The sequence below is a fragment of the Lepisosteus oculatus genome, chromosome 16, assembly GCF_040954835.1.
Source record: "Lepisosteus oculatus isolate fLepOcu1 chromosome 16, fLepOcu1.hap2, whole genome shotgun sequence".
NCBI classification, from domain to species: Eukaryota; Metazoa; Chordata; class Actinopteri; order Semionotiformes; family Lepisosteidae; genus Lepisosteus; species Lepisosteus oculatus.
In genome coordinates, this window is record NC_090711.1 from 11,138,398 (window position 1) to 11,160,774 (window position 22,377).

The 22,377-nt window shown below is 36.2% G+C and overlaps 1 protein-coding gene and 1 long non-coding RNA gene across 3 annotated transcripts in view; one reads left to right on the forward strand and one right to left on the reverse strand.

Annotated features, from left to right (window-relative positions):
• Nucleotides 1–11,419, forward strand: part of LOC107079542 (uncharacterized) — a 175,949-nt gene extending 164,530 nt beyond the window's left edge. Inside the window, exons 3-4 of the long non-coding RNA XR_001480490.2 lie at nucleotides 11,025–11,127; nucleotides 11,354–11,419. This is a non-coding gene — a long non-coding RNA (uncharacterized lncRNA). The remainder of the gene's footprint in view (nucleotides 1–11,024; nucleotides 11,128–11,353) is intronic.
• LOC102694510 (docking protein 5) overlaps nucleotides 1–21,391 on the reverse strand; it is a 37,035-nt gene extending 15,644 nt beyond the window's left edge. Inside the window, exons 1-5 of one of the 2 annotated variants that reach the window (XM_015364568.2) lie at nucleotides 21,030–21,391; nucleotides 4,889–4,996; nucleotides 3,465–3,579; nucleotides 2,174–2,293; nucleotides 1,178–1,367 (exon numbers count right to left, since the gene is read on the reverse strand). In XM_015364568.2, the coding sequence (XP_015220054.1) occupies nucleotides 1,178–1,367; nucleotides 2,174–2,293; nucleotides 3,465–3,579; nucleotides 4,889–4,996; nucleotides 21,030–21,095 (599 nt within the window). In that variant the 5' untranslated portion in view covers nucleotides 21,096–21,391. The remainder of the gene's footprint in view (nucleotides 1–1,177; nucleotides 1,368–2,173; nucleotides 2,294–3,464; nucleotides 3,580–4,888; nucleotides 4,997–21,029) is intronic. The other variant, XM_015364567.2, reaches the window with a different exon arrangement.
• Between the last annotated feature and the right edge of the window lie 986 nt (nucleotides 21,392–22,377).

Genomic DNA, 22,377 nt, shown 5'->3' on the forward strand with positions numbered 1-22,377 from the left:
AAACATGTTTTCTTCATTCTACGCTGCAAATGTTCTCTTTTCTAAATAGTACCTGACTCTATTTTATATTTTACACTTACATTTTGCTTTTCCTTTTTGCATTGTTGCCTAATTTGATTTCCTGATGATTATGGCTAGAGGTTAAACCAGAGAGAATTCACCCAAAAGAATTGTGGTCTGTTTCTGAAGAAGGGAAAAAATCTAACGTTTTGTTCTAAACTCCAAGAAATCGCTATTTTCTGGAGTTTTTTTATTTCAAAAGTATAGTTATTATCTGGTTGTCTGGTCATTTATGGAAAAAATAATATCTCTGTGAGGTGAGTATAGATATATCTGCCAGTTAAGGTCCTTTTTATTTAAATTAATGCCTGTTAAATTATAAAGTACCAAAGAGCTGCACAAAGCTTTTAAGGCAATAGCAAAGTCAGACTCTACAGTGGCAATACCAAACAAGAACGTGCATGGATAAACATTCATCAAAGCCAGTTTTTGTCAAGGTGTGCCTTCCCCACATCACTGTAGGGTGCTCCTCATTCCGGGAGTTGTGGTTTATTTTGGAGACTCTTCAGCCTTTGATTTGTTCTTCGGGTTAACATCATGAGTTTTAAGATGATTAATGCTGCCACATCAGTGAAAACAACATTAACTGTATGAGAAAAGACAAAGCTGATGCTAAAAGACATATACTGCCTGATGTCATACTGTAAATGATGTTGTCTATTATACATGATTTGGCATTTAGCAAGCCAAACCCAACTGGTGACAAGGACATATTGGACTCCCATCACAGTTAGATGTCATTTTACGCAACACAGTATATTCTATGTGAAAATAAAATTGTGTGTTTAAGGATGCAAAGATATTACTGAATCTAAGGATTATACTGAATGAAAGGAAAAAATAGTATTTTTCTATTCCCCAGTTTATCTTATGTAGTCTTATCTTAAGACTACAGAGGAGTTTAGTATATATTGATAAGAAAGGCTGTGCAGATGTACAGCCGAAAAAGAAAAATGACAAAAAAAAAACAGATGACGAAATTGAGAAATCCCAGTTGTACAAGTAAAAGCGCATGAGCCCAAGGGTGTTTTTTATTTTGTGCCCCCTGGAGTTTTGTTTTTACAAAAGCTTGTAGTACAAACATGTCCAAGCTTGGTTGTGCTTAGATTATGCTTACCTGCCAGCTTCAAATGTAAACCAGTTGTGATCACGACCATAACGCCTCAGAGCGGTAAGGGGCCAAGAGACAATTTTGAGACGGGGATTCAGGACATCCCACAAGCCAATCGTCTCAAAGGTGATCTGCAGGATACATTCTCCGTGGACATCCAGGTTTGGGGAAGGCATCAGAAACACATGGAACCTTTCTAAGGAAAGAAGTAAGGCTGGTTAATCAGAGATGTGGAGCAACAGAAAGACATCATTAAGGCTGTGACTGCTATGTGATGAACATTCATTTTTAGTTGGATTATAAAACATGGATAAAAGCCGTTGGACCAGCTCTGGCCCAGCATAACCTGCCAGTTGCAGCTCCTCAACGTTTATCAACTTCTTTTGGAAGGCACTGCCCTCATTCCAGATCCTGCCCCAAAGTATGCTTTTAGCAAAAGGCACAGGAAAAGGCAAAACCTTTGCAAATCATGTTCTTTCACTGTAGGAACTTTGCTTAATACCCCCTGGTGAGGAATCTAGAGTGTACTGTTGCCCAGCATTCCTCCCAAAGGTCATCTACCCTCTTATCTGCCTTGCCATGCCCTTGGTTGCCTCCTGTGAGCCCCCTTACCCTCCTCCTTCAGGTGCCCTCGGAAATCTCCAATATCCCCATTAGGCCTAGAACCACTGCTGCTGCCACCTGGGCACAGCTGCACCATAACAGGCATATCTCGGGGAAGACAGGGTGCCATGTCTTAAGTGCTCATCTCCCCACCCCTGTGAGCAATGGTAAGCTAGTGTTTTGCTGTAGCTCTTCTCTTTCAGAGAATCAGGGTCACAGGACCAATTTGATATTCTTGAGACAGACACATCTATGTAGTTAAACAAATACAAATCATGCTATAGAATGATATTTTTTCAAATGTAATATGAAAAAATTAGATGAAATGACACATTGAAAAGCAATGAAAACTATAAGGGAAGACAAAGCACCCTATCGGGTCTCAGTTTCAATACGAACCACTCCATTCTCTGAATACCCCTGTGGCTAGCAGGTCTGGTTCTCCCAAGTTGAAGTCATTGATTTTGGGTCCCACACATTCAATGTGCAGCACTTTGCACCATTCGTTTGCCTCCAGCTCTACACGGTAAAAAAGACGAAGAATGATTCACTTGTTGCCATCAGAGAATCACATGACTCACAGATGGCTCACACAGTTCTCAGAAAGAAGCTTGCGTTCTGAAAGTTGCCAGAGTATTATGTTGTCTTTAATAGATCTTTAGACCGTTTAAAGTCTTTTTCTGATTTTATTGATACAGCTACTGTTAAGGCAACATTACTAATGTGTACGTTGTGTAATACTGATTTCTGGTGGCTTCAACATGTCAGCTTTTGGTTCTGGTCAGACTAAAATAAATAAAAATCATGACTGAACATAATTTGGTAAGTATCACTGCCAAAATTAGTAAAACAAGTTATTAACTGAGTTAATAAACTAAACAGGTCTTGAAGACATTTTCAGTGCCATTAAATGTAAACGTCATAAAATGTAAACATCAATCCAAATTTTACTTTGAATTTTTAAAACTCAAAGATTTAGACAACATTTTACATTGTACTTCATTCATATTTCATCATGAATTATTCAGTCTGGTCATATTACTGTAAGAAGTAATTATGTCTTGAGGGATTTCTTCATTTTGAACCTCATTAGTTTAAAATATGAGCACAATCAGGGTGCTTCATTTTTACTAATTGTAATTGTAAGAAGAATCCAAATGAAAAAAAAAATCTGTTTTTTAATTATTTCAAAATTCAAATTATTCAAAAGGAATGGTTACATTGAATTAGATTTGAGGGATGTGCTGATGACATTCTGAGTGACTAGAACAAGTTTGTGCTTGCAACAGTCTCGTAAAAATGGTTTCCCCACTATCTAGATATTGCATTCATGTCTTGCTTGATCAATTTGTTATCTTAACTTCTTAGCATAACTCATGTTGGATGTTGTTATTTCTTTTCCCCATATTAGACTAAAGTAGTATTTGACTGCTGTGTACATTCTGGTGAGCACTCACATTCTCACTCAAACATAACCGCCCAACATGTCCTAAGGAACAGAATAAAAATAATCTTCAGTGAATGACTCGAAAAATAGAGGAAAAGCCAATCATACATACTAGCTTATGCTAAATGTAATAATCTAGCCAGTGACTTTGAAGAATGAAATTCAAGCCATCATCAATTAAATTCTAGTAATGACAGCCATTGATTTTTTTTTCTGTCATCTGTATTATTAAGTCATACTCACCTGAATCACATGCAAAAGTCTTTGAGGTGTCATCATTAAAAATGACTGCCACAGCATGCTTCTTTGTGCCCTTGGGTATCCTAGTTATACTTTTCACATTATTCAATTCAGTCACCTAAAAAAAAGTTTGTATAATTGGAAATTGATTTTTTAACAGACGTTTGGGAGGAAAGTTAGATCCTTATCTCTTCTGAGATTGTCACTCAGTAAAATTCAGTGTGGTAGTAGTGATGTGTAAAAGATGTCACTAGGGAACTCACTTGTAATCTATTTTTGTTTAAAAACATATGATTTTAATCAAAAGTGTCATTCCAGATCAAAAATCTATCTACCTTTCCAGCTTTGGTCAATACCGTGATCATAGCTGCATTTGGCAGTTTTGCTTTGTTCTCTGTAGAAACCTCTTTAAAAAGTGTCTCTAAATGGGATTTTTACATGTGGAATTTCTAAACCAATGGGTACAGAACCAGCATTGAGTGGTGGAAATTCTGTTCATCTTTCTCCTGAGAATCAGCAATGCTAAATGTAACAGATGACTCTACTGTATGTTTATGCTTTGTCTTCAACGATAAATCCTCTCTATCAGGACAAAATGTGATAAGAGTTGCTGCACAGTGGGAATGTATGAATTCAGCCCCATTAAAGCCACATCCCCAGAGCCATAGCTTTCAACTGGCTTGTATCAATGTGAAAAATGAGAGAGATGCGTCAGTTCCAAATTCTTCTTTATTCCCTATGAGTTGATCATTTGGAAATGAATCCAATCTCTGTTCTGACATAATTAAGAACCAAAAGTGATATATAAAACACTTATTTTCTATAAAGCTTTCCATTTGGGTCCTAGGAGCTCTCAAGATTAATAAATCTCCAGGGTCCTATGGCATCTTATCAATTATACTTAAAGAATCTAGACAAATTTGTTCAGAAGCTATTGATGCAACTCTTTGAACACTTGCTTAAGCCAAAGATAGTGTCCAGGCAATGCAGGCACTGCTATTGCAGAGCCTATCTATAAACAGTCTGAGAAAACTGAACCCATTTACAAAGGAAAACAGGCCATCTTGCCCATCCAGTCTATTTGGCAGTTAGTTGCTAACTGAGTTGAGCATCTCAGTCAGCTAAAGCCTGAAAGAAACCAGGGTTTCAGCTTCAAAACAATCACTGAAAAAGACTCAAAAAACATTATTTGTGTATTTTAGTAGTCACCCAACACAATAGTATAGTGGAGCTGAATTATTTTAATATTTATAATCATTCATAATGTATTAGAAAAGTATGTAAAATCCATTCATTCCTATGCCAGAAATGTTTCTGCTCTCCTGTCATGTGTAAAGGAAGGGTGATCTTTTCTCCGTGGGTACAGCTCTAAGTCAATATCTTGCTTAGAAATTAATTATTTGTTTTAATTATTGAAGGTGACTTGCCTTGTGATAGCACCGGAAATAGGCTGCTCGCTCATCTGAAAACTTTTCCAGTCTCTTTGGGCCTTTGCTCGATGCCTTCTTGAATACCAGCCAGCACCTCTGATAGATCTGCAGAAAACAATGGATGCCCAGCAAGCAGTTCATTCTAGTAAATTACACCTGATTTGATTAATGCCTTTTCTGTACTTTACTTATTCATACAGAGATTCGAAGGATTTAACAATCTATCTTTTTATAGGTCATGAATAAGATACAGTATATTTATTAGTTCCCCAGGGGGTTACATTTGGTTTTTATTTTTGACTGGCCTACCTTTTCTTCAAGTGTGATCAATGTTTGTTCCTATAATTACCTCATGGACTTGAAAAAAGATTGCAAATGAGAGAAGATTATTTGGCCTGTCTTGCCTTTGTGGTTGCAAGTTGGTTATCTGTTAACCCCGAACACAATTTAAACTAATTTTTTAATTTATTTTTAATTTTTCTTCTTCCAGTGCATTATATTATTAGACTATATTAAAAAAACTAATAAAATATTTGAGATTTTTAGCATGAAAGTTGTTTTGGAAAGGAAATAGAAAACCTTATTTCTTTATTTATGCATAAACATAAGGACATCTATCAGAACTAGAATCAGCAATGCTTTCTATTTAGAGGCATGTTTCTGTCTCAGGATGAATTAATGGGTAAAATAAAAGAGAAGAGTCTTAGAAGTGTTTGTAAAACGAACAAAAAATGTGTGCTGAACCTCAGGTTCTCTCATTCTTTTGATGTAATCCCCACTCTAGAAACGTCTGAAGCATATTAATTGTTTATATCATTTATACAAAATTTATTTATATACCTATTTATTTTTACACCCTGTATGACCTGAAACCAGTGTCCAACAGGGGAACAGCCAATTCCAACAAAGTAAAATGATATCCAGCTCTAAGCCAGTGCTACAGCTCAAAACATTGGCTTCAGGTATGCTTTGAACACTCAGGTGTTCTTGGTGAATCTACCAGTAAAACCAATTATTGTACTATTATGTGCAGGAGGTGAGGTAGTTATATATTATTTTTATTCTCATTAATGTTAACATGGGCTTAAAGTCAGACATTTCTTTCAGGATTAATTTTTTAAATATATAAATGACAGGAGGGTACGTGCCTATAGAACATAATCACAAAAAATAAATCAACATTTTAATGAGAAATCCTTCTTTTCACAAATAAAGTTTTGATCTACTAATGAAATATATAGCCAACAAACGATCTCAAACAAATAAATCAGCTGTTGTATGGAATTCCATGATTCCTCCAGTTGTATTCATGCCCAGAACTAATAATTGTCCATGCGTTATCTCACAGCTCTACTACAAATTATAATTTTCTGATGCATTATTCTTTTTGGATTTTAAATGCTTTTTAGCCAGTGTTTCACTACAGTTCCCAAGTTCCCATGAAAAACAAACTATTGTGGATTCAGTGCATGCCAAATGGATTATGTCATTCAGGATGACTTAAAATAAATAATCTCAACCTCTGAAGTAACACTTATATAGTCTGATTTTGCAAAGCACACAAATGGTGCCATCTTCAAATTCTTATCCCTGCTAGAAAGTGTGATGTCTGAAACTCCTGTACTGATAATTTTGTTTTTTTTTAAAGGTATTCATTCACTATCAGAGAAAACATCTAACAAGAGACCTACAGGGACAAATATCATGACACTGCCAGAATATTATTTATGAAAATGGTCCAGTCAGATGTTTAGAAGGGGTTTTCTGAATGGATTCTCATATGTTAAATACTGCATTTAATAATAAATACTCCATTCATGTTTGTATATATTTTCATAGAATGTCAACTTCTGAGAAGTGTCCCTTGACATCTAATATCTAAACAACTGCACTCTGTTTATATGAGCGCTATTCCTTGAAGTTTATTTTGATGCATCAGTGAAATTCACTTCCCATATTGGGAACCTGAAGTGTAACTGATAATTGTGCTTTGGAACAAGTTAAGTACCAGCATTGTTTAAGGCCTTCTCAACTGGTTTTGAAGACAAATAAGTGATCCATTTATATGTAAATGACCATAAATACGAACACACTGCATAGACATTTATTTATGTAATGTTTGTCTCACATACATGACAATAAAACTAACATTTCACTAATGTGTTCTTGATGTAATTGATGTAAGACTTTTATCCTGACTTGTTCTACTTGTAGTTACAGATCCTTTATTTAAATCCTTCAATATTCAAACCACTCTGACAATGTGTATTGTTAGAGCAAGAACATTTAATCGTGGAAGGCTAAGGGATCTAACCCCCGAATATATCATTCACCACTTCAGTGTCCACAGTTGAAGCACTTACTGCAGATATATTTTGTATATATAGTGAAGATGCAGAGAAAGTGCATTTATAGCTCAAAATTGAAAGAATAGTTGTAAGTTTCTGGAATAATTGTTGAAGTTTATTTGGGATTCTTTAAACAGCAACTGAATGAAATCTTAGAATTAATTTCAACACAGCCTATTCTTTTTATGTTTTGAAGAATGATTATACTTCCCATTTTCTGAGAAAATTAGCAAAAAGACAGTGTAAATATGGAATTGAACTGAACAAATATGATAGTGTATTTTGAGATAGAAAACATTTAGCGAGCTGCACGTGGTGGGGAAAGGCTTAGCTTGATGAAAGCTATCTTAGAAGTATTTTCAGTGGATTTTTTTTAAAAGGTTTCATCATATATGAGGTGGGAGTTCAATTTGAGGAACATCTGTTTGTGAAAATGCTCAAGGCCCTGTCTAGTCTACACTACACTCCAGTGCAGTTTTAGGTCACCTCCGATTATTATATTAGGGAATATCGGGGAAGAAGGGTCTGTAGCAATCAAGGATGACCTCCGTCTTTGAGTGAAAGTCATCCGATTTCTTGGCTTCCTCCTCAGGCAGTAATGTTTCTCAAGAGGAAACCATCCCGGCCAAGGTCACCTATTTTAAAAGATGTTGAACCGTGCCATTTCTCATTTATTTGGAATCTGGGGCTGGGAAAATTATGCTTCTCAAGTTTCCCTGCCACGAAGAAGCTAGCAGATGTTTCTCAAGATGGCATATTGCACCGTTTACACTTAATTTCTCAATTCCTTTCAATGCGACAGTTTCTGTATGTAACTATATATAAAAATCACACCACCTAACCATAAAGGGCACATTTTAAAGTTCTTTGGTGATTTTTTTTTACTTTTATAGCTTTCAACAATATTTTTACAAGGATAAAAAGTACTCTTACCACAAAAATATGTCTTCTTCTATTTCAAATTGTATATTTTTCTTATAGGTTTAATGTCTGGATGCTGGACATTATAAAGATCAGTCTAACAAGAAATTACTCAGCTATTTTATTATTTCTTTAGGTCTATATATGCAGCCCATAATCTTCTGTTTATACTGTACATTTATGTTCTGTCTGCCTCGGTATGGTTTTATAAGTGCAAATGTTTTCCTAAACCTTGCAGACAAGGCTCAGTTTGTGTCATGTAATGTCTGTAATATCTCCAATATTGATTATGGAATACTAAAGGCTGCTTAGCAAAACCATATCATATAACAACTATTATAATAATCAAGCTGTAGAGAAATAAGTGTTCCTCAGGACAACATACTTATTGTCCCTGAAGTAATGTATAATAACAAAACTGTAGTTATTTTATTACAGTATATCTCAATTATAAATTAATTATTAACAGCATAAATAAACAGCATAGTTTCCTTTAGGGAAGTAACCGCAATGGACAAACGTTGCAGAAACTTAAAGATTAATGGAACGCTTTGTGGAAAACTTTCAAAGTATATAAATCAGTGCACATCTTTTTCATTTATGCGGCAATTCATTAGCAATAATCACACTGCGAAAGATGCTGCCATCTGTGGTGTAAGTCAGTGCAGTGGATCAAAAGTCTCTTGCAAATAAAAGGCTAATCTACAAACTGTCTCAAATGTTGTACTACAGTATGTGGTTCAGCGCTACTAGCACCTGTTTATGTATGTCCCTTCTTTGGTGTGTCAAATAAAACAGCGTCAGAAGTTATTGCATTGCCCTCATTTCATTACTTTAATAATTCATGGCCATATATTTGTATTTGATGCAACAATTTTTAAGGAACATCTATATGCAAACATAAAAATTCAACATCAGTACTGTAAGCAAAGAAAAAAACACGTTTGCCTTCTGGCAGAGTGTATATTTTGAACACAATGAAAAATTATTGCAGTTGCTAAAACTGGCTCCTGTATACACCATCAGAAAACTAAATGAAGCTTATCTTTGCTTGCATTTCAGAGATGCAGACTAAAATACAATGATAACTTATTTACAATTAATCAAAGTGAAGTGAGTTTATTGTTTGTTTGTTCTAAATTTCCCTTTAGACTGAAGGGGTAATTTAACTCAACAAAAACATGATGAATCTAAGATGAATACAGAATATTAGCAACATTCACCTATGTTCAGTTGTAGTTCACATTTTTTTGTGTTTATTTAACAAATGATTGTATTTTAACTTTGGATATAGTGCACGCAATCACAGACATACTCTACAGATATCCGCTGTTCTATATTTTACCTTGTAGCCTGATTTAGACAGATCTCAGAAGCTTAACAAGACTGAGCCTCGTAAAATATCTGACTGAGAAATCTCCTAGCAAAACCAGATTGCTGTTGTAAGTGGTTCTGGTAGACATGTAGGTGGTACTTTTTCTTTTCTGGGTCAGAATTCTCAAAAACTGTGCTGCAAGAAGTTGTTGTCTATTCGATGAGACATTAAAACAAGTTCCTGACTACTTTGTCGTTAAGTATTCTATGGCCCTTTTCACAAGAGTAGGGGAATAACCAGTGTCTTAGTTAAGTTCCACTTGGGAATTGTACAATCGGACCTTCTTAATCTTCATCAATAATTAATCTGGTAAAGCTGTGTCTCACTACTCTACTTTATCAGCTGTATAATAGGTGTTGTTTCATAACCAGATAAAACCCATTTACATTAATTGGCATCCAAATTGACAACATAGACTCAAGTGACTATTATAACAACATAGCAAAATCACCAAAGCATGAACTATAATGTAATAAGGTCAAAGTGGAAGTCCTATTTACCCTAAGGATATTGATGATGATTGTGATATGATGGTAATGATGATATTTTTTATATATTCCATTTTTACCTTGTTTCTCAAAGTCAGTAAAGTATATCTGAGGTCAGTTCTAAGTGTCCCTAAGTTATTTAGATGTAAAAAGAAAGTTAAATGAAAGTATTCACCAAGTTTATATTTTTATTTTTAGACAAATTGTCTTCTAAAGTTTTTAACTCAAAAAAGGTTAGAGTAAATGTTAAACACCCTTATAGCTAGCTCACCAGTTTACGTCCTAGGGAAAATGTGATGCAAAAACTGAAATAAAAGATTACTGCTTTTGAAGACCCTACATTTATTCATGGAACTTATTGGAATTATAAATGATTGATCCGTTTTGTTCTCCATAAACAGTTTAAGATTATAAAAGACTAAACCGGCCACATTTAATTTTTTTTAAGAGACGGAAATGGTTTGGTGTGCCTTTGGGAAAGTCCATCTGCTCACCTCTAATTAAATTGTCTCTTTCCCTTCTCTTTGTTTTCTTTTTTACAGTGTTCCTTCAAAAAAGCTGTCCTATTTTCCATTTTTATCTGTTTTATTCCTTTCCCCCGGGTGCTGCTCTCCCTGCAGTAGTGGTGTTGATTATGTTAGCTCGGCTCTCCCGCTGCGGCTGAGTTTGAACGGTTTGTGGAAGACGGATTGGGGTGAGTGCGCCCAGCCAAGTCCTGTGGGGATTCTACTCTCTGTCCCTGGTTTTATTCCTGACTGTCTCGGAAAGAAAAGGCTGTGAACTGTGCAAAACCTGCGATATGTGAAAGTGCTATTCCTAACCTCTTTGTATCCCAAACCACCCACTTGACAAATGTATTTTGTTTTTTGTACAAACCATGATGTGTTCAAGTTATATAATGTTTTTCAGCATATGGCATACTGACTTTGACTGTCCTTTTAAGAAAAAATAGAGATACAGATACATGTACACAATAAAAATGTCATTTTCTTTTACTGTAGATCAACCTGCTCTTAAACCTGTTAAGAAGAATGGATGGATGAACAGAGCAGATAAGGAAAGGAAGTATCAGATGCAGATGTTGATACAGTATGTCATACAAAGGTAGCATAGGAAGTTGAGAAAATACGTCACACTTATAGATTACTTTCAACACATGTATGTAGACCTCCTTTGGCTTAATGTTCATGTTAATGTAGTTTAAAAACTTGGTGATAGCACAAGCACATATTTTTGTTTGTTCTTTTAATTCTGTCTTTAAATTGCAAAGGATAAGGTTCTTGAAGACTAAAGTAAACTGGAAAATCCTGACGTCACTTTTTGCATGCAGGAATCAGGCCTTGGGGAGACCTTACACATGAGCCGAACACCAGAGAAAGGAGCAACATTCATTTTGGTCATTGTGATCATTATTTTTGAGGAATAGCATAGTTTTATTTTTTCCTGTTTGCCAGGGAAAGATGGAATTTCTCTCTCATCTTGGAGTTGCAAGGTACAGGAATATTTAAGTATTTCAGCACCACCTGCTCTCCAATACTGGAACTAAAGTGTGAAATTATATTTACGAAACATAATTTATGACAGCTTGCAGAAAAATATGGAATCTGTAACTTTTTCCCCACCAGCTTTTGTTATTCCCTTGGTGTTTGCCAAAATATTTTGTGCCTTTCATTTGTCCTGTCTTGGCAAGGTACTCTCTATGGCTGTGTGATTAATTACTTCATTAAATATGAATAACGAAAAATGATCAGTGTGTTAAAGGATTGACCAAAATCTTAGATCTTTGGCAATCAAAATGCTGTCATAGAAATTGTATGGTATACCTTATGTTCTAGAGGTGCATTTGAAAATGTTCCTACTATTTATTTACATTCACAACCACAGAATACAACATAATAGAATTAACTATTGTTTAAGATCATTGTACTAGTAAAAGGTCAAGGAAGGAGAGAAAGTCAGGGTAAGAATAAACGCTATTGAATGTTGTAGCTACAGTGCAAATATGTTATAAGTCTGCAGGTTGTGTTTTAATTACATTTTGTTAAAACATTTTTGTCATACAGTAGCTTTAATGACTAAGAGGTGTGATTTGTTTCTTTAAGAATGTTTTTTTTTCAATTTCTCTAAGCATTTTAACGTGAAAATAAATAAGGTAATGCTGCAATCCCTTTTCCTTTTCATTTAATTAATATGTTAATGACACAGACCAACTGATATCTTATTAATTTGATAAACCCATTTTGTCAATTTCAAGAAATGAAAACCTGTGTTTTGCAACTCATTTTGTTTTCACAACAATGTTCTAATCAACACTTCATAAGAATAAAATGTAAAAAAATAATGAATTTGTGCCTGAAATAAATCCATTACAAAGATTAGATTTTTTTATTTAAAAAACAGTTCACAGGCATGATGAATGTTAATACAGCTGTGGATGAGTACATTTTTTTATCTGAATGGGTGCTTTTATAAATGTTAAGTGTTAATTTTGAAATGAAAGAATACAAGAACCAGCTTGCAAAGGATTAACTTACAGCATGAGATGATTAAAGACACTTTCTTTAAAAATTGTGTTCAGGAGTCTCAGGGGAGAAAATGGTTTTGGACAGACATTGCTTTCAATTATGTCAGACAGACAAAAAAGCTATTTGGAATTGACTGCCAGGTTTCACTGTAGAAACTCTTTAAAATCAGTACAAGAATATACAGACAATATGTGGCCCAATTTCAGAAGCATATAATTGAAAACCCCTTTGAATTATACCATTTTCTTTTTTTTAGGATGTCCTGTAGGGGTTTTACACAAAAGACACTGCTGGGTTGCAACTTTAGTTAGTGCTCCTTGAAATCCAAGGATCTTTATCCTTCATAAAACTAATTAAAATACACCCACTGTTCTTCAAGTGGTCTGAGGCATTCTTCAGAGCAAAAGTATCGAAGGCTTAGGACTTCAAAAAATAGAGATTAGCTAATAGAAAAGTATTAACAAAAACAAGGTCCTTGTATCTTTTCTGTCATTCCTTTTTATTTATTTAGTCCAGTAGCACTGTTACTTTATACTGTATATAGGCGAGTTCTTTATAATTTCACATCAAACTTGTAAGGTCAGAGTCATAATGGGCAAATTGTCAGAAAGAAAACAAAAAAATGCAGAAAAGACTTTTCATTTGGTTTCAGAATCATCTTTTTCAAGAGCAGATGGTGAGGCAAGCATAGGGAGATTTGTTTTTTGTCACCAGTGCATTGTGAATATCACATGACAATGATTGTATGGCCTAGATTAAAACAAGTTTCTACTACTTTAAGCTGTTTTTCCTTTTAAACTCTAAATAGCCACCTACATTATGCTACTGTACTGAAAATGTGTTTTTCTTTATTGATTATTGAAATCGCCCTTGGGTAGTGTGTTTGTAGTTTAGAATATCTGTACACATTTTTTATTCCAGCAACACAATGAGTGAAGTTTGACCAGCAATACTGTGCTCAATACCCAAATTCTACATCACAGAGCCTACATACAAAATAGAAGCTCATTTCAAGAGGAAAAAGGCTAAAGGTGATCCCAGTGTAAAATTAGAATGATGAAAACTGCATTAAAATTAATTTCAGATCACCATGTGGGCAGGTACACAAAGGATTTTTTTTTCTAAAACATCATATTTCTTTCTTTGATGTGCATACATATTGCCGAAAAGATCTCAGGAGTTCTTCTGTTTTTATTAAAGAGCTTGCACTTTTCTAACACCAGAAAAGTATTCTCTCAACAGCCTGACTTCTTGGAAGGTCACAAGTAATGTTTATATACAGTGATAATTGGGCCATTTGAGAGTTTCTAAATAATATGACAAATGTTTTTAAAAAATCAACAAACAATAAATAAAAATAGATATAAGTAAAAATAAGAAACGTACAATACAACAGGTAGTTCTTGGTCAGATTTTCCTTTATTTTAGATTGCCTGCTTTGGTGTGCTCTAACTCCAGTTCTGGACACCCACAAATAACCTTGTATTATTCATCAACTACTCAAAGATTTACAGTGCATTTAAAACACTTCTGTATTGAAGCCAAAATCAACAATTAGAGATGTACACCTCTACTGCACAAAACAAAGACAATAACTTTTTTTTTTGACGAGTCAAGAACTTATTGGAATTTTGAAGCAAAAATCATGAGCTTCTAATGGAATCATTGGCTGGGATATCAGGAATGAAACACAAAAATAACCATAATCCGTCATTAGAGATAAAGCCTGTTGTTGTAAGACCCTGATCTTTAGAGACACCCCTGGGTTGTGAAACAAGGAAGGATGCCCTATTCCCTTCCTACCTGGCAACAGACGAATCCAAACAGGGTAACAAACCTCAGTCTCTAGCAGTACTAAACACTAAGCCTCAACAATTTAAGACACTAAATCTCATATTAGATTAGAATTACATAAAAAGAGCTTTGAAGCAAAAATAAACTACTACCATATTATGCTATGATCCACCTTGCCTTATTGATACCTCTGTGATGTAGTGAGAGGTGACTCTGTAAGGAAGCCGCCATCTTAGCTCAATACCCTGGCCCAGTGGCGTGGCCTTGAGCCAATATGGCTGCCTGTTAGAAGAGCTGGAGAGAATGAGGCACAGCTGGTCCATGTGAGTCTTCAGCAGTGGAGTGGGATTCTATGTGAGGAAAGAAGCTGTAAGGATAGGCTCTGCATAATTTAGCCACTCTTCTGGGGCTAATTAACAGACTTATAAGACCAGTTGGGAAAAAAAAAAGTTGTTCTGTGTGTGTCTCGGCTCTAGCAGGGAAGGAGAGACAGTGAGAGTTCCAGTGGGGAGGTCTTAATACTGACAGATTTAGCCGACTTACAGGCCTGTGGGACACAGCGGGCTATGAGGTCATTTGAAGAAGATATAGTTTAAGCCATACAGAAGCACATTATAAGTTCTGCACAGATGGGATGCATGGTAGCTTTTTCGCAAGACCCAATGAAGATATAGTGCGCTGCCGAAAGCAGGTTTGATCAGCTGAACCTCGGCGGACTGCAGGTGTTAGCACCGGGAGGCGATGAATGTCTTTTGGCAAGGTATCAACACACTGTATCTTTTCCCAACAGCTAAATGCAAGAGGAGTCTAGATAGCATAGTATGAGTCCCTTTACCTTAAAAACTGCCAACAGATGTCCTATCTCAGACAGTGAGAATTAGAGAGAGCGTAAGGAAATTAGAGTTAGGAAATGACTGGTGCTATGCTTTGGGATGCAAGGGTTTTTTAATAGAGAGACGTCTGTGGCCGAAAAGGATGAGCTGGGAGAACAGTGGATGACGAATGAAGGGATGTGTTAAGGAAAATAATCTCAAGTCTAGGATTGGTGAAGATCGTGAAGTACTGGGTACTGGAGAGTACATCAGACTCTCCGCCAGGCTGTTGATGAGTAGTAAGATTGAGGAAGTGTTGAAGATTGAGAGAGAAGAGGAGTAAGGTAGGAGACATGAAGGAAGATGGGTTCCACTGAGTGAGTCAGAATATATCTGAATCCTCCAATGAATGGTGATCAGTGAAGATAAAAAGATCTGAGAGCCATGGAGTAAGTCAGATTGTGAATGAAGACTCCATTTCCCAGGATAAAGCTAGGGAGAGCAGAAAGTTTGAGAGCGAGTGATGAGTAGTGAGAGAAGAGACAAGGAATGACCAGCTAATGGAAGATGTCCACACAGTCTTCCCCCAAGGTCCAAGGGGTTTTTGGAATAGCATATAAAAGCAGAGACAGGGAAATTAAAATGCAAAGGGATAAGGTGGTATGCTGGCAATATCGGGATGTCTGAGGAGTATGATGGAGGAGTATATACTGTGTTGTTACATCCTCATTCAGAAACATTTATGTTGTAGATAAGATATTCCTGATCTGGAATCTGTCCAAAGAACATCAATCAGGTACATTACCAGACTTAAAGGTCCTACACCAATAGAATAAAAACTAAATCCAGTCTTAAATAGAGAGGACTACTAGCGGGCCTGTGTCAAGTATTCAAAGTCCTCATAAGCATTGACAAAGTCTACCTGATAACAGGAACCACATTTCTAGAAAAAAATTACTTTGAAATATAGATTTGGAAATTTACGCTTGGCCTTTGCTTCAACTGCATGGTAAAGTTGTAAGATGGCATATAAATCCTACAGGACAGTGCTCTAAGGTCATTTAAATCAGTCCTTCAGAGACTGCCTCGAGGTCAGTGAGTTTATCTTCATTGTTTCTAGGTCTCTCCAATCTGTCTGAATCACACATTTGTGCATTATCTTTGCTAGCTAGGGGTGCTGAGGGATAAAGCCTGCAAAGAAACATTTTTTTATGCTGCTTAAACCACTTTTTTTATGGTCTCTCATAATACGTAATGAGGAGTTTTACTGTATGAATCTGAATATAATTGCTAAAATTGTTAGTGCAATGTGTAAAAAGAAGTTTCAGTGGAAGTAATCCATAGAGACATACCAGCTGGCAGAGAGTGGATTTAAATAAACAAGTAATATGAAAGTGAACAAAAGAAAAAGGTCTCCATATACTCTAAGTGTTGTCCCACAGGAACTGTCTCTTGCTATCACCTTATCTGTAATTCTAGAAGTTTTTTTTTCTGTGTGACCCATTTAAGGGAAAAATATCAAACCTGTGAAGTAAAGTGTTTTAAATATGCTGTATAATGATCATGCAGCAAATGTTTGGAATTGAACTTCAATTTTAGGAAGATCACCTGGAGGATTAAAAAAAGTGGAGGTATAAGAGTGAAACGAGACAGGAGTAAAAATATGGGTTATGTTCATTTCCAGACACATTTTAAAAGAATTACACAAAATATATAATAGTAATCAGTTTTCCTAAAAAGTTTTCGCCACCAGAACAACTCTCTAAAGCAATAGTTCCCAAAACTGATCCTGAAGGAACATTGTGTCTGCTAGTTTTTGCTCCTTCCAGGGTTAATTGATTCCGGTTTTCTACTTGGGATGTATCTGTAACTCTGAGCACTCAAAAAAGTGTAAGTTGGGATTTGTAAAAATCGTGTGCTGATTTCTAAGTTTCAGAAGTGCCGTAATTCAGGTGTGTTGCCTAAAGTGTAACCAACTGGACACGGGCAGAAGGAAAAAAAATATCTTGTGGGAGTGTTATTCCCATCTGTGTCTGTTTATCACAAATTGATTAGTAAAATCTGTTCAGTCAGCAGTGACAGCAAGCAAGTTAAGGAGAGGCTGTGTACTGATATAGTTTGAAACAGCACCCTTAAAGTATGGTATTTTTTTAAACTCAAGAATGACACACAAAGTAAGCTGAATGAAAGTCTAAATAAACAAGCAGATTAATTAGGTTATCAATTAACACTGATTAAAACTAGAACAGAGCTCAGATGGAATAAGGACCAGGATTGAGTACCCCTGTTCTTAGAGTGCCTGTGCAGTTTTATCTTCATTTATTCCTGCTGTGAGGAGTAAAACACTTCCTACTAAGTAAAGGTTCTCGTTTGCATGGTCATACTGCTTTTCACTAAGATCTATATTGTTGACACGTTATTTTTCACTCAAGCTGTTTCATGTTAAAAGGTCTGGTCTTGCTGCTTCAGAATGTACTGCTGAAGAAAAGTGCAGCACAACAGCAACCAGCCACTTCTATTAATTTTGGGGTTTTGTTTGAGATGGATCTTAAGAATCTGATCTGCCATAAATGCTGTGTGGTTCAGGGGCTGTTTGAAAGCCTGTCTTGAGGTCTCTATATGAGCACGTGTCAGCAGTATTTTTCTTCATTCAAAACTCAACATCCATCTTATACTTCATTGAGTACTAGTTCACTGCACTCCACATGCACCAATGCAATATCCCTCATGACACGTTTTGAAAGGTAGTGTTTTTCAAAAGCCAGACAAACTGATTTTTTCCGTACATGTGAGCCCTGCAGCTGACAAGATATTGGCACTTGGGTGACTGCAACAAAAGATCCTGACAAAAGCAAAAGCGATTTGGTGTGAGACAACAAATGAGAGCTTCCTTCTTTGTTTTGATAGGCACTGGAGTCTGTGCTGCCACAAGATCAGTTTATTGGCCATATACAATTTTCTTGCATTAGGATTTTGTCTTTTTGCATACCCCAGCTTGCTCTCCATGAGACAGGCACACAGACGGGGAGAAAGAAGCTTGGGGTCAGAACACAGGGTCAGCAATTTATATGGCGCCCCTGGAGCAGCTGGGGTTAAGGGCGTTGCTCAGGGGCCCAACGGAGTAGGATTCCTCTGCCAGCCCCGGGATTTCAACCGGCAGCCTTCTAGCCACAGGCGCAGATCCTTAGCTACACCGCTCCACCACACCCCGAAAAATCAGGGGGCAACATTTAGAGGACCAGATTGTACAATTCTCAAAGTAATACTGGGGTCAACACTCATAGTGCTGGGTCCTTGGTTTAATATCACATCTGAAGGACAGCACCTTCTACAATGTAGTGTCAACATACTGGGACATGGTTTTGGAAATTCTGGTCCAGGGGGAAAATTGCCACTTATACCAGCAAGCTGGTTTTGCCTGGAGGTCTCTCAGCCCAGTGCTCGCCAGGCCAGGCTTTCCTCTCATGCGATCGGACTATTGTTTTACATGCCTTTCCCCCTGATGACATGGAGATTCCACTTTAGGGTCTTTGGACACCCTCTATAAGCTATAAACGGTTGTCCTCTGGCTGATTTTAAATTGAATCCCTGCTGGCTGTGGATATCGTTAACAATTTGTTCGACTATTTAGCTTGAATTCCTCTTTTCTACTGTCAAACAGTTTTGGTTCTTATTAAACCTGACATTTTCTGTTGGTCCTGTACCTTGCAATGTTTCTGCTTCTTCACACTGCCAGCCTTTCAGGAGTTTTTATATACCATTCTAAGGAGTCTGTGTACTTAATATTTAACTATGTTTATGAGATGGGGTTTGAGTACATATAACCCTTGCCTTTTTGCCATGTTCTGAAGAGGCCTGAAGTACATTTGTATCATTTCTGAGGAAGATTGGAAATCGTAAGGATTGTAATGGTATTGAGAGACATTTCACTCTTTCACCCAAATCCTATGACTGGTTGAAAACAGTACTAGGTTGGACATGCTGTATATTTTCTTTTTTGCAGTTTTTTCCAGTTATTTGTGGTATCTAAAGTACCTTATTAAGACAAATTGGCATACAAATACTGATATTCAGATGGAATTGTTCAACAGCAAGTAAACATTTAATGTTATTTTTATTTGTATAGTTTCATATAAGCACATTTATTTCATTCTAAATATTCTTGAAACCTCTTTTGTAGCTCTTTACATATTGTGTCAATAGCACCTTGCAGAAGATAGAATATAGAAGATATTGTTTAAAATTAATTCTGCACTGAATTGTAGAGCCCATAAAACAAGACAAAGAAAACTTTGTAGAAACACAAGCAATTGCTCCCTTCACTATATTTTCAGTATATTAACAGCAGGAATTCCTAGGTTTATTACAAGTGGTTCTTTCTGACACAGTTAACCAGTTAGTGGCACAGTAACTCTTTATTAAAAGGAATTTAGAAATGTGTAAATACGTACTGTAAGTATCCTATAAAGAATCTGCAGCTAATTCAATATGCTGTGTGAAGATTGTGATATTTTAGGATTTAAAATTGGAATGAACACATGCTGATTAACACGTTTTAGTCCAAACCCACTGCCAATATGAAACGATCCCTGTCTGAGAGACACACGTGTCAAGAAAAAAAAAAGTTGCAAGATTTGTTGTGCTGCTAAGTGATATGCAATGAATTAATACAGAACATTGTAGAACCTTTACGTTTGTAAGGCTCATGCCAAAACAAAAACATTTATCTTATAAAACAGTTGATCTCATTTGATGCCAACTTTACAAGAAGGACATCTATCAGGCATCATAGAAAAATGAGTTTTTATATGTAATATGTAAATATACTGTATATATAGTTGATTCCTAAGGTTTTTTCTATCAGACAGCAATCATTTTTTGAAGAGGTGATTACTTCAGAAATTAATTTGGGATCAGTTTGCTAGTGACTGATGGGAGCGTCTGGAAGGCTTTCAAACACAAGAATGCTGCTGGTTAAAGTGAGTGATGCAGTCACTGGTTTCCTGATGTGCCTTTCCCTTGTTTCAAAACAACTTTATTCATTAGGTTCTGTCATCAAAAAGCCTGGTGTCAAGACAATGTGGAGACAATGTTGCCTGAAAGTGTCCTTCTTTCATTGCTTTTTTATGCACTTATTTCTACTAAATGTTTGGCGTGACACCCAAAACATCAACGTTTCACTATGTCTATGTTTAAACACCTTCCACTGTCACTCATATTATGGAAAATCTAATCTTTTTAAATACTTGATGTGTATTATTTAAACCACTTAAGACACATGAGAGCATTTAGCCCAAAACTACACCAAAATGAATAATGCTTATTTGAATCTAAGTCCCCAAAATTGTTTTATATATTTCCACAGAAAACTGGATGGTCAACAGGTTCAACTGCACACATTAGAGACAAATATTGCAGATGCCATAATCCCCCACCAAAGAATTAATGCAAATTATTTCCTTAAATTACATTGCACTATGAAACTATATTTCATGCAGTCAGCAAAACCAAACAACATATTGGACTTTTTAAGCTGGCTGAGAATTTAATGACAATGCCCCTTCTATTTGCATGAAGTAGCAATTCAAACTAAATTAAGCTGGCAAAACTAAAGAAAGCAAAGTAATAATTTAATGAAGGTGTGTGGCGTCTCTTCCCTCTAGCAATCGCAATTTACATTTTGTTCACAGTGATAAAACTCAATGAATATCACTTTATTTGAAAAAAAAAAACAGTACATCACCACACATCGATCCCCCAGAGTCATACACTTCAGGGAACAGAGAGAGCTTCAGTATATTTTAATGGAGATCACTTACTGTAAAGTGGTCTTGTATGGGTTTTCAAAAATAAATACAAAATGTGATCCACTTACCCCTAAATGTCTGCTGCGAATTTTCACATATCCCTGTTTCACAATATCATTAAAATTCGAAGCCATTGCCTGAGAGCTTTCTTATCTTAGAAGCCCAGCGCTGGTGGAGAGTCTGGATGTCAGACGATGCACAGATGCTGAGATCTCACTCCTGGTTGAGACTGCAGACACTTAGCTAGTGTTCAGGAATTCATTCTGGAGTGCAAAGTAAATGGCCAGTTTGAATCCACATGGGAGAAGTGTGTGAGTTGCACAGAGACATGGATAGCTCAGCAAAGCCAGACAGAAAGAGACAGATACAGTGTAGGCAGAGGGGTTGGAGTAAGCACAGGCAGTGCGACTGAAACAGCTACTAAGAAAGGCTGGCTGCTTGCTCTAAGGAATGTACCATCTTGCCAAGTTTCTGAAAGGACAGGAGTCAGTGATGCAGCCCCGTGTCAACTGGTATCTGTCTCCCTCTCCCACCACATTAGCATTTAACCTTTCCCAATAGTTTTCCTCCCTGAGAAAGGATTTCCGATTTTGCTCCCAAACGACTATGACTTGTTTTACATTTTAAGCCTATACAATAAAAGAATACATGGTGCTTAGTGGGCTAAAATGAGTTCTTCTGTAAAATTGTTGGATGGTGCTTTGTTATGGTTTCTTGCCATCAATTGGCATCTTTGACAATTTTGGCCCTCACACTCTGGAGCAGGGGCTGAACAGAAACAGTCCAGCATAGGTGTGCATATCTTCAAATTATCTACTGCAGCTTAAGGAGCTTGTTCCACAGCTATTTATAGCAAAAAAACACATGAGCTTTATTTAGCTTGCTATCTTCTGTGAACAAGGCTTTGTAAGAAAACTGTGAAATAACACTTTCAACTTGAGAAATCATGTTCATGTTTTTGCCAAATTAATCTAAAACTGTAAGCTCAGTAAGCAAAATGCCATATACTGTAACAAGCTGTCTGGACTTTAATTAAACCTGTCAATGAATGCAAACAAATACTGTCCAATTAACACACAAAATGGATATTTGTTTTTTGTTTAACCCCTTGGTAATAAATTGTAGTATTTTAGAAAATCAAGAGATATGAACAGATTTTTGAATTTTTAAATAAATATTCCATTATCCATTCAATAACCCTAACTGCGTAGTATGCACAGAGTATGGTGCCCCTTGCAGTATAGTTAGAAAGATGGGCACATCATATCAGTACTCACAGACACCTAATGCAAAGTGAGAATTTTACTGAGCAGCATCAGCACGAGAGCTGAATAGGAATGTGTAGAGGTTAATCCCGGGGTGAAAACCAAACTTTTAGACTGTGAATTTGTGTGAATATACTATGGTAAATCCATG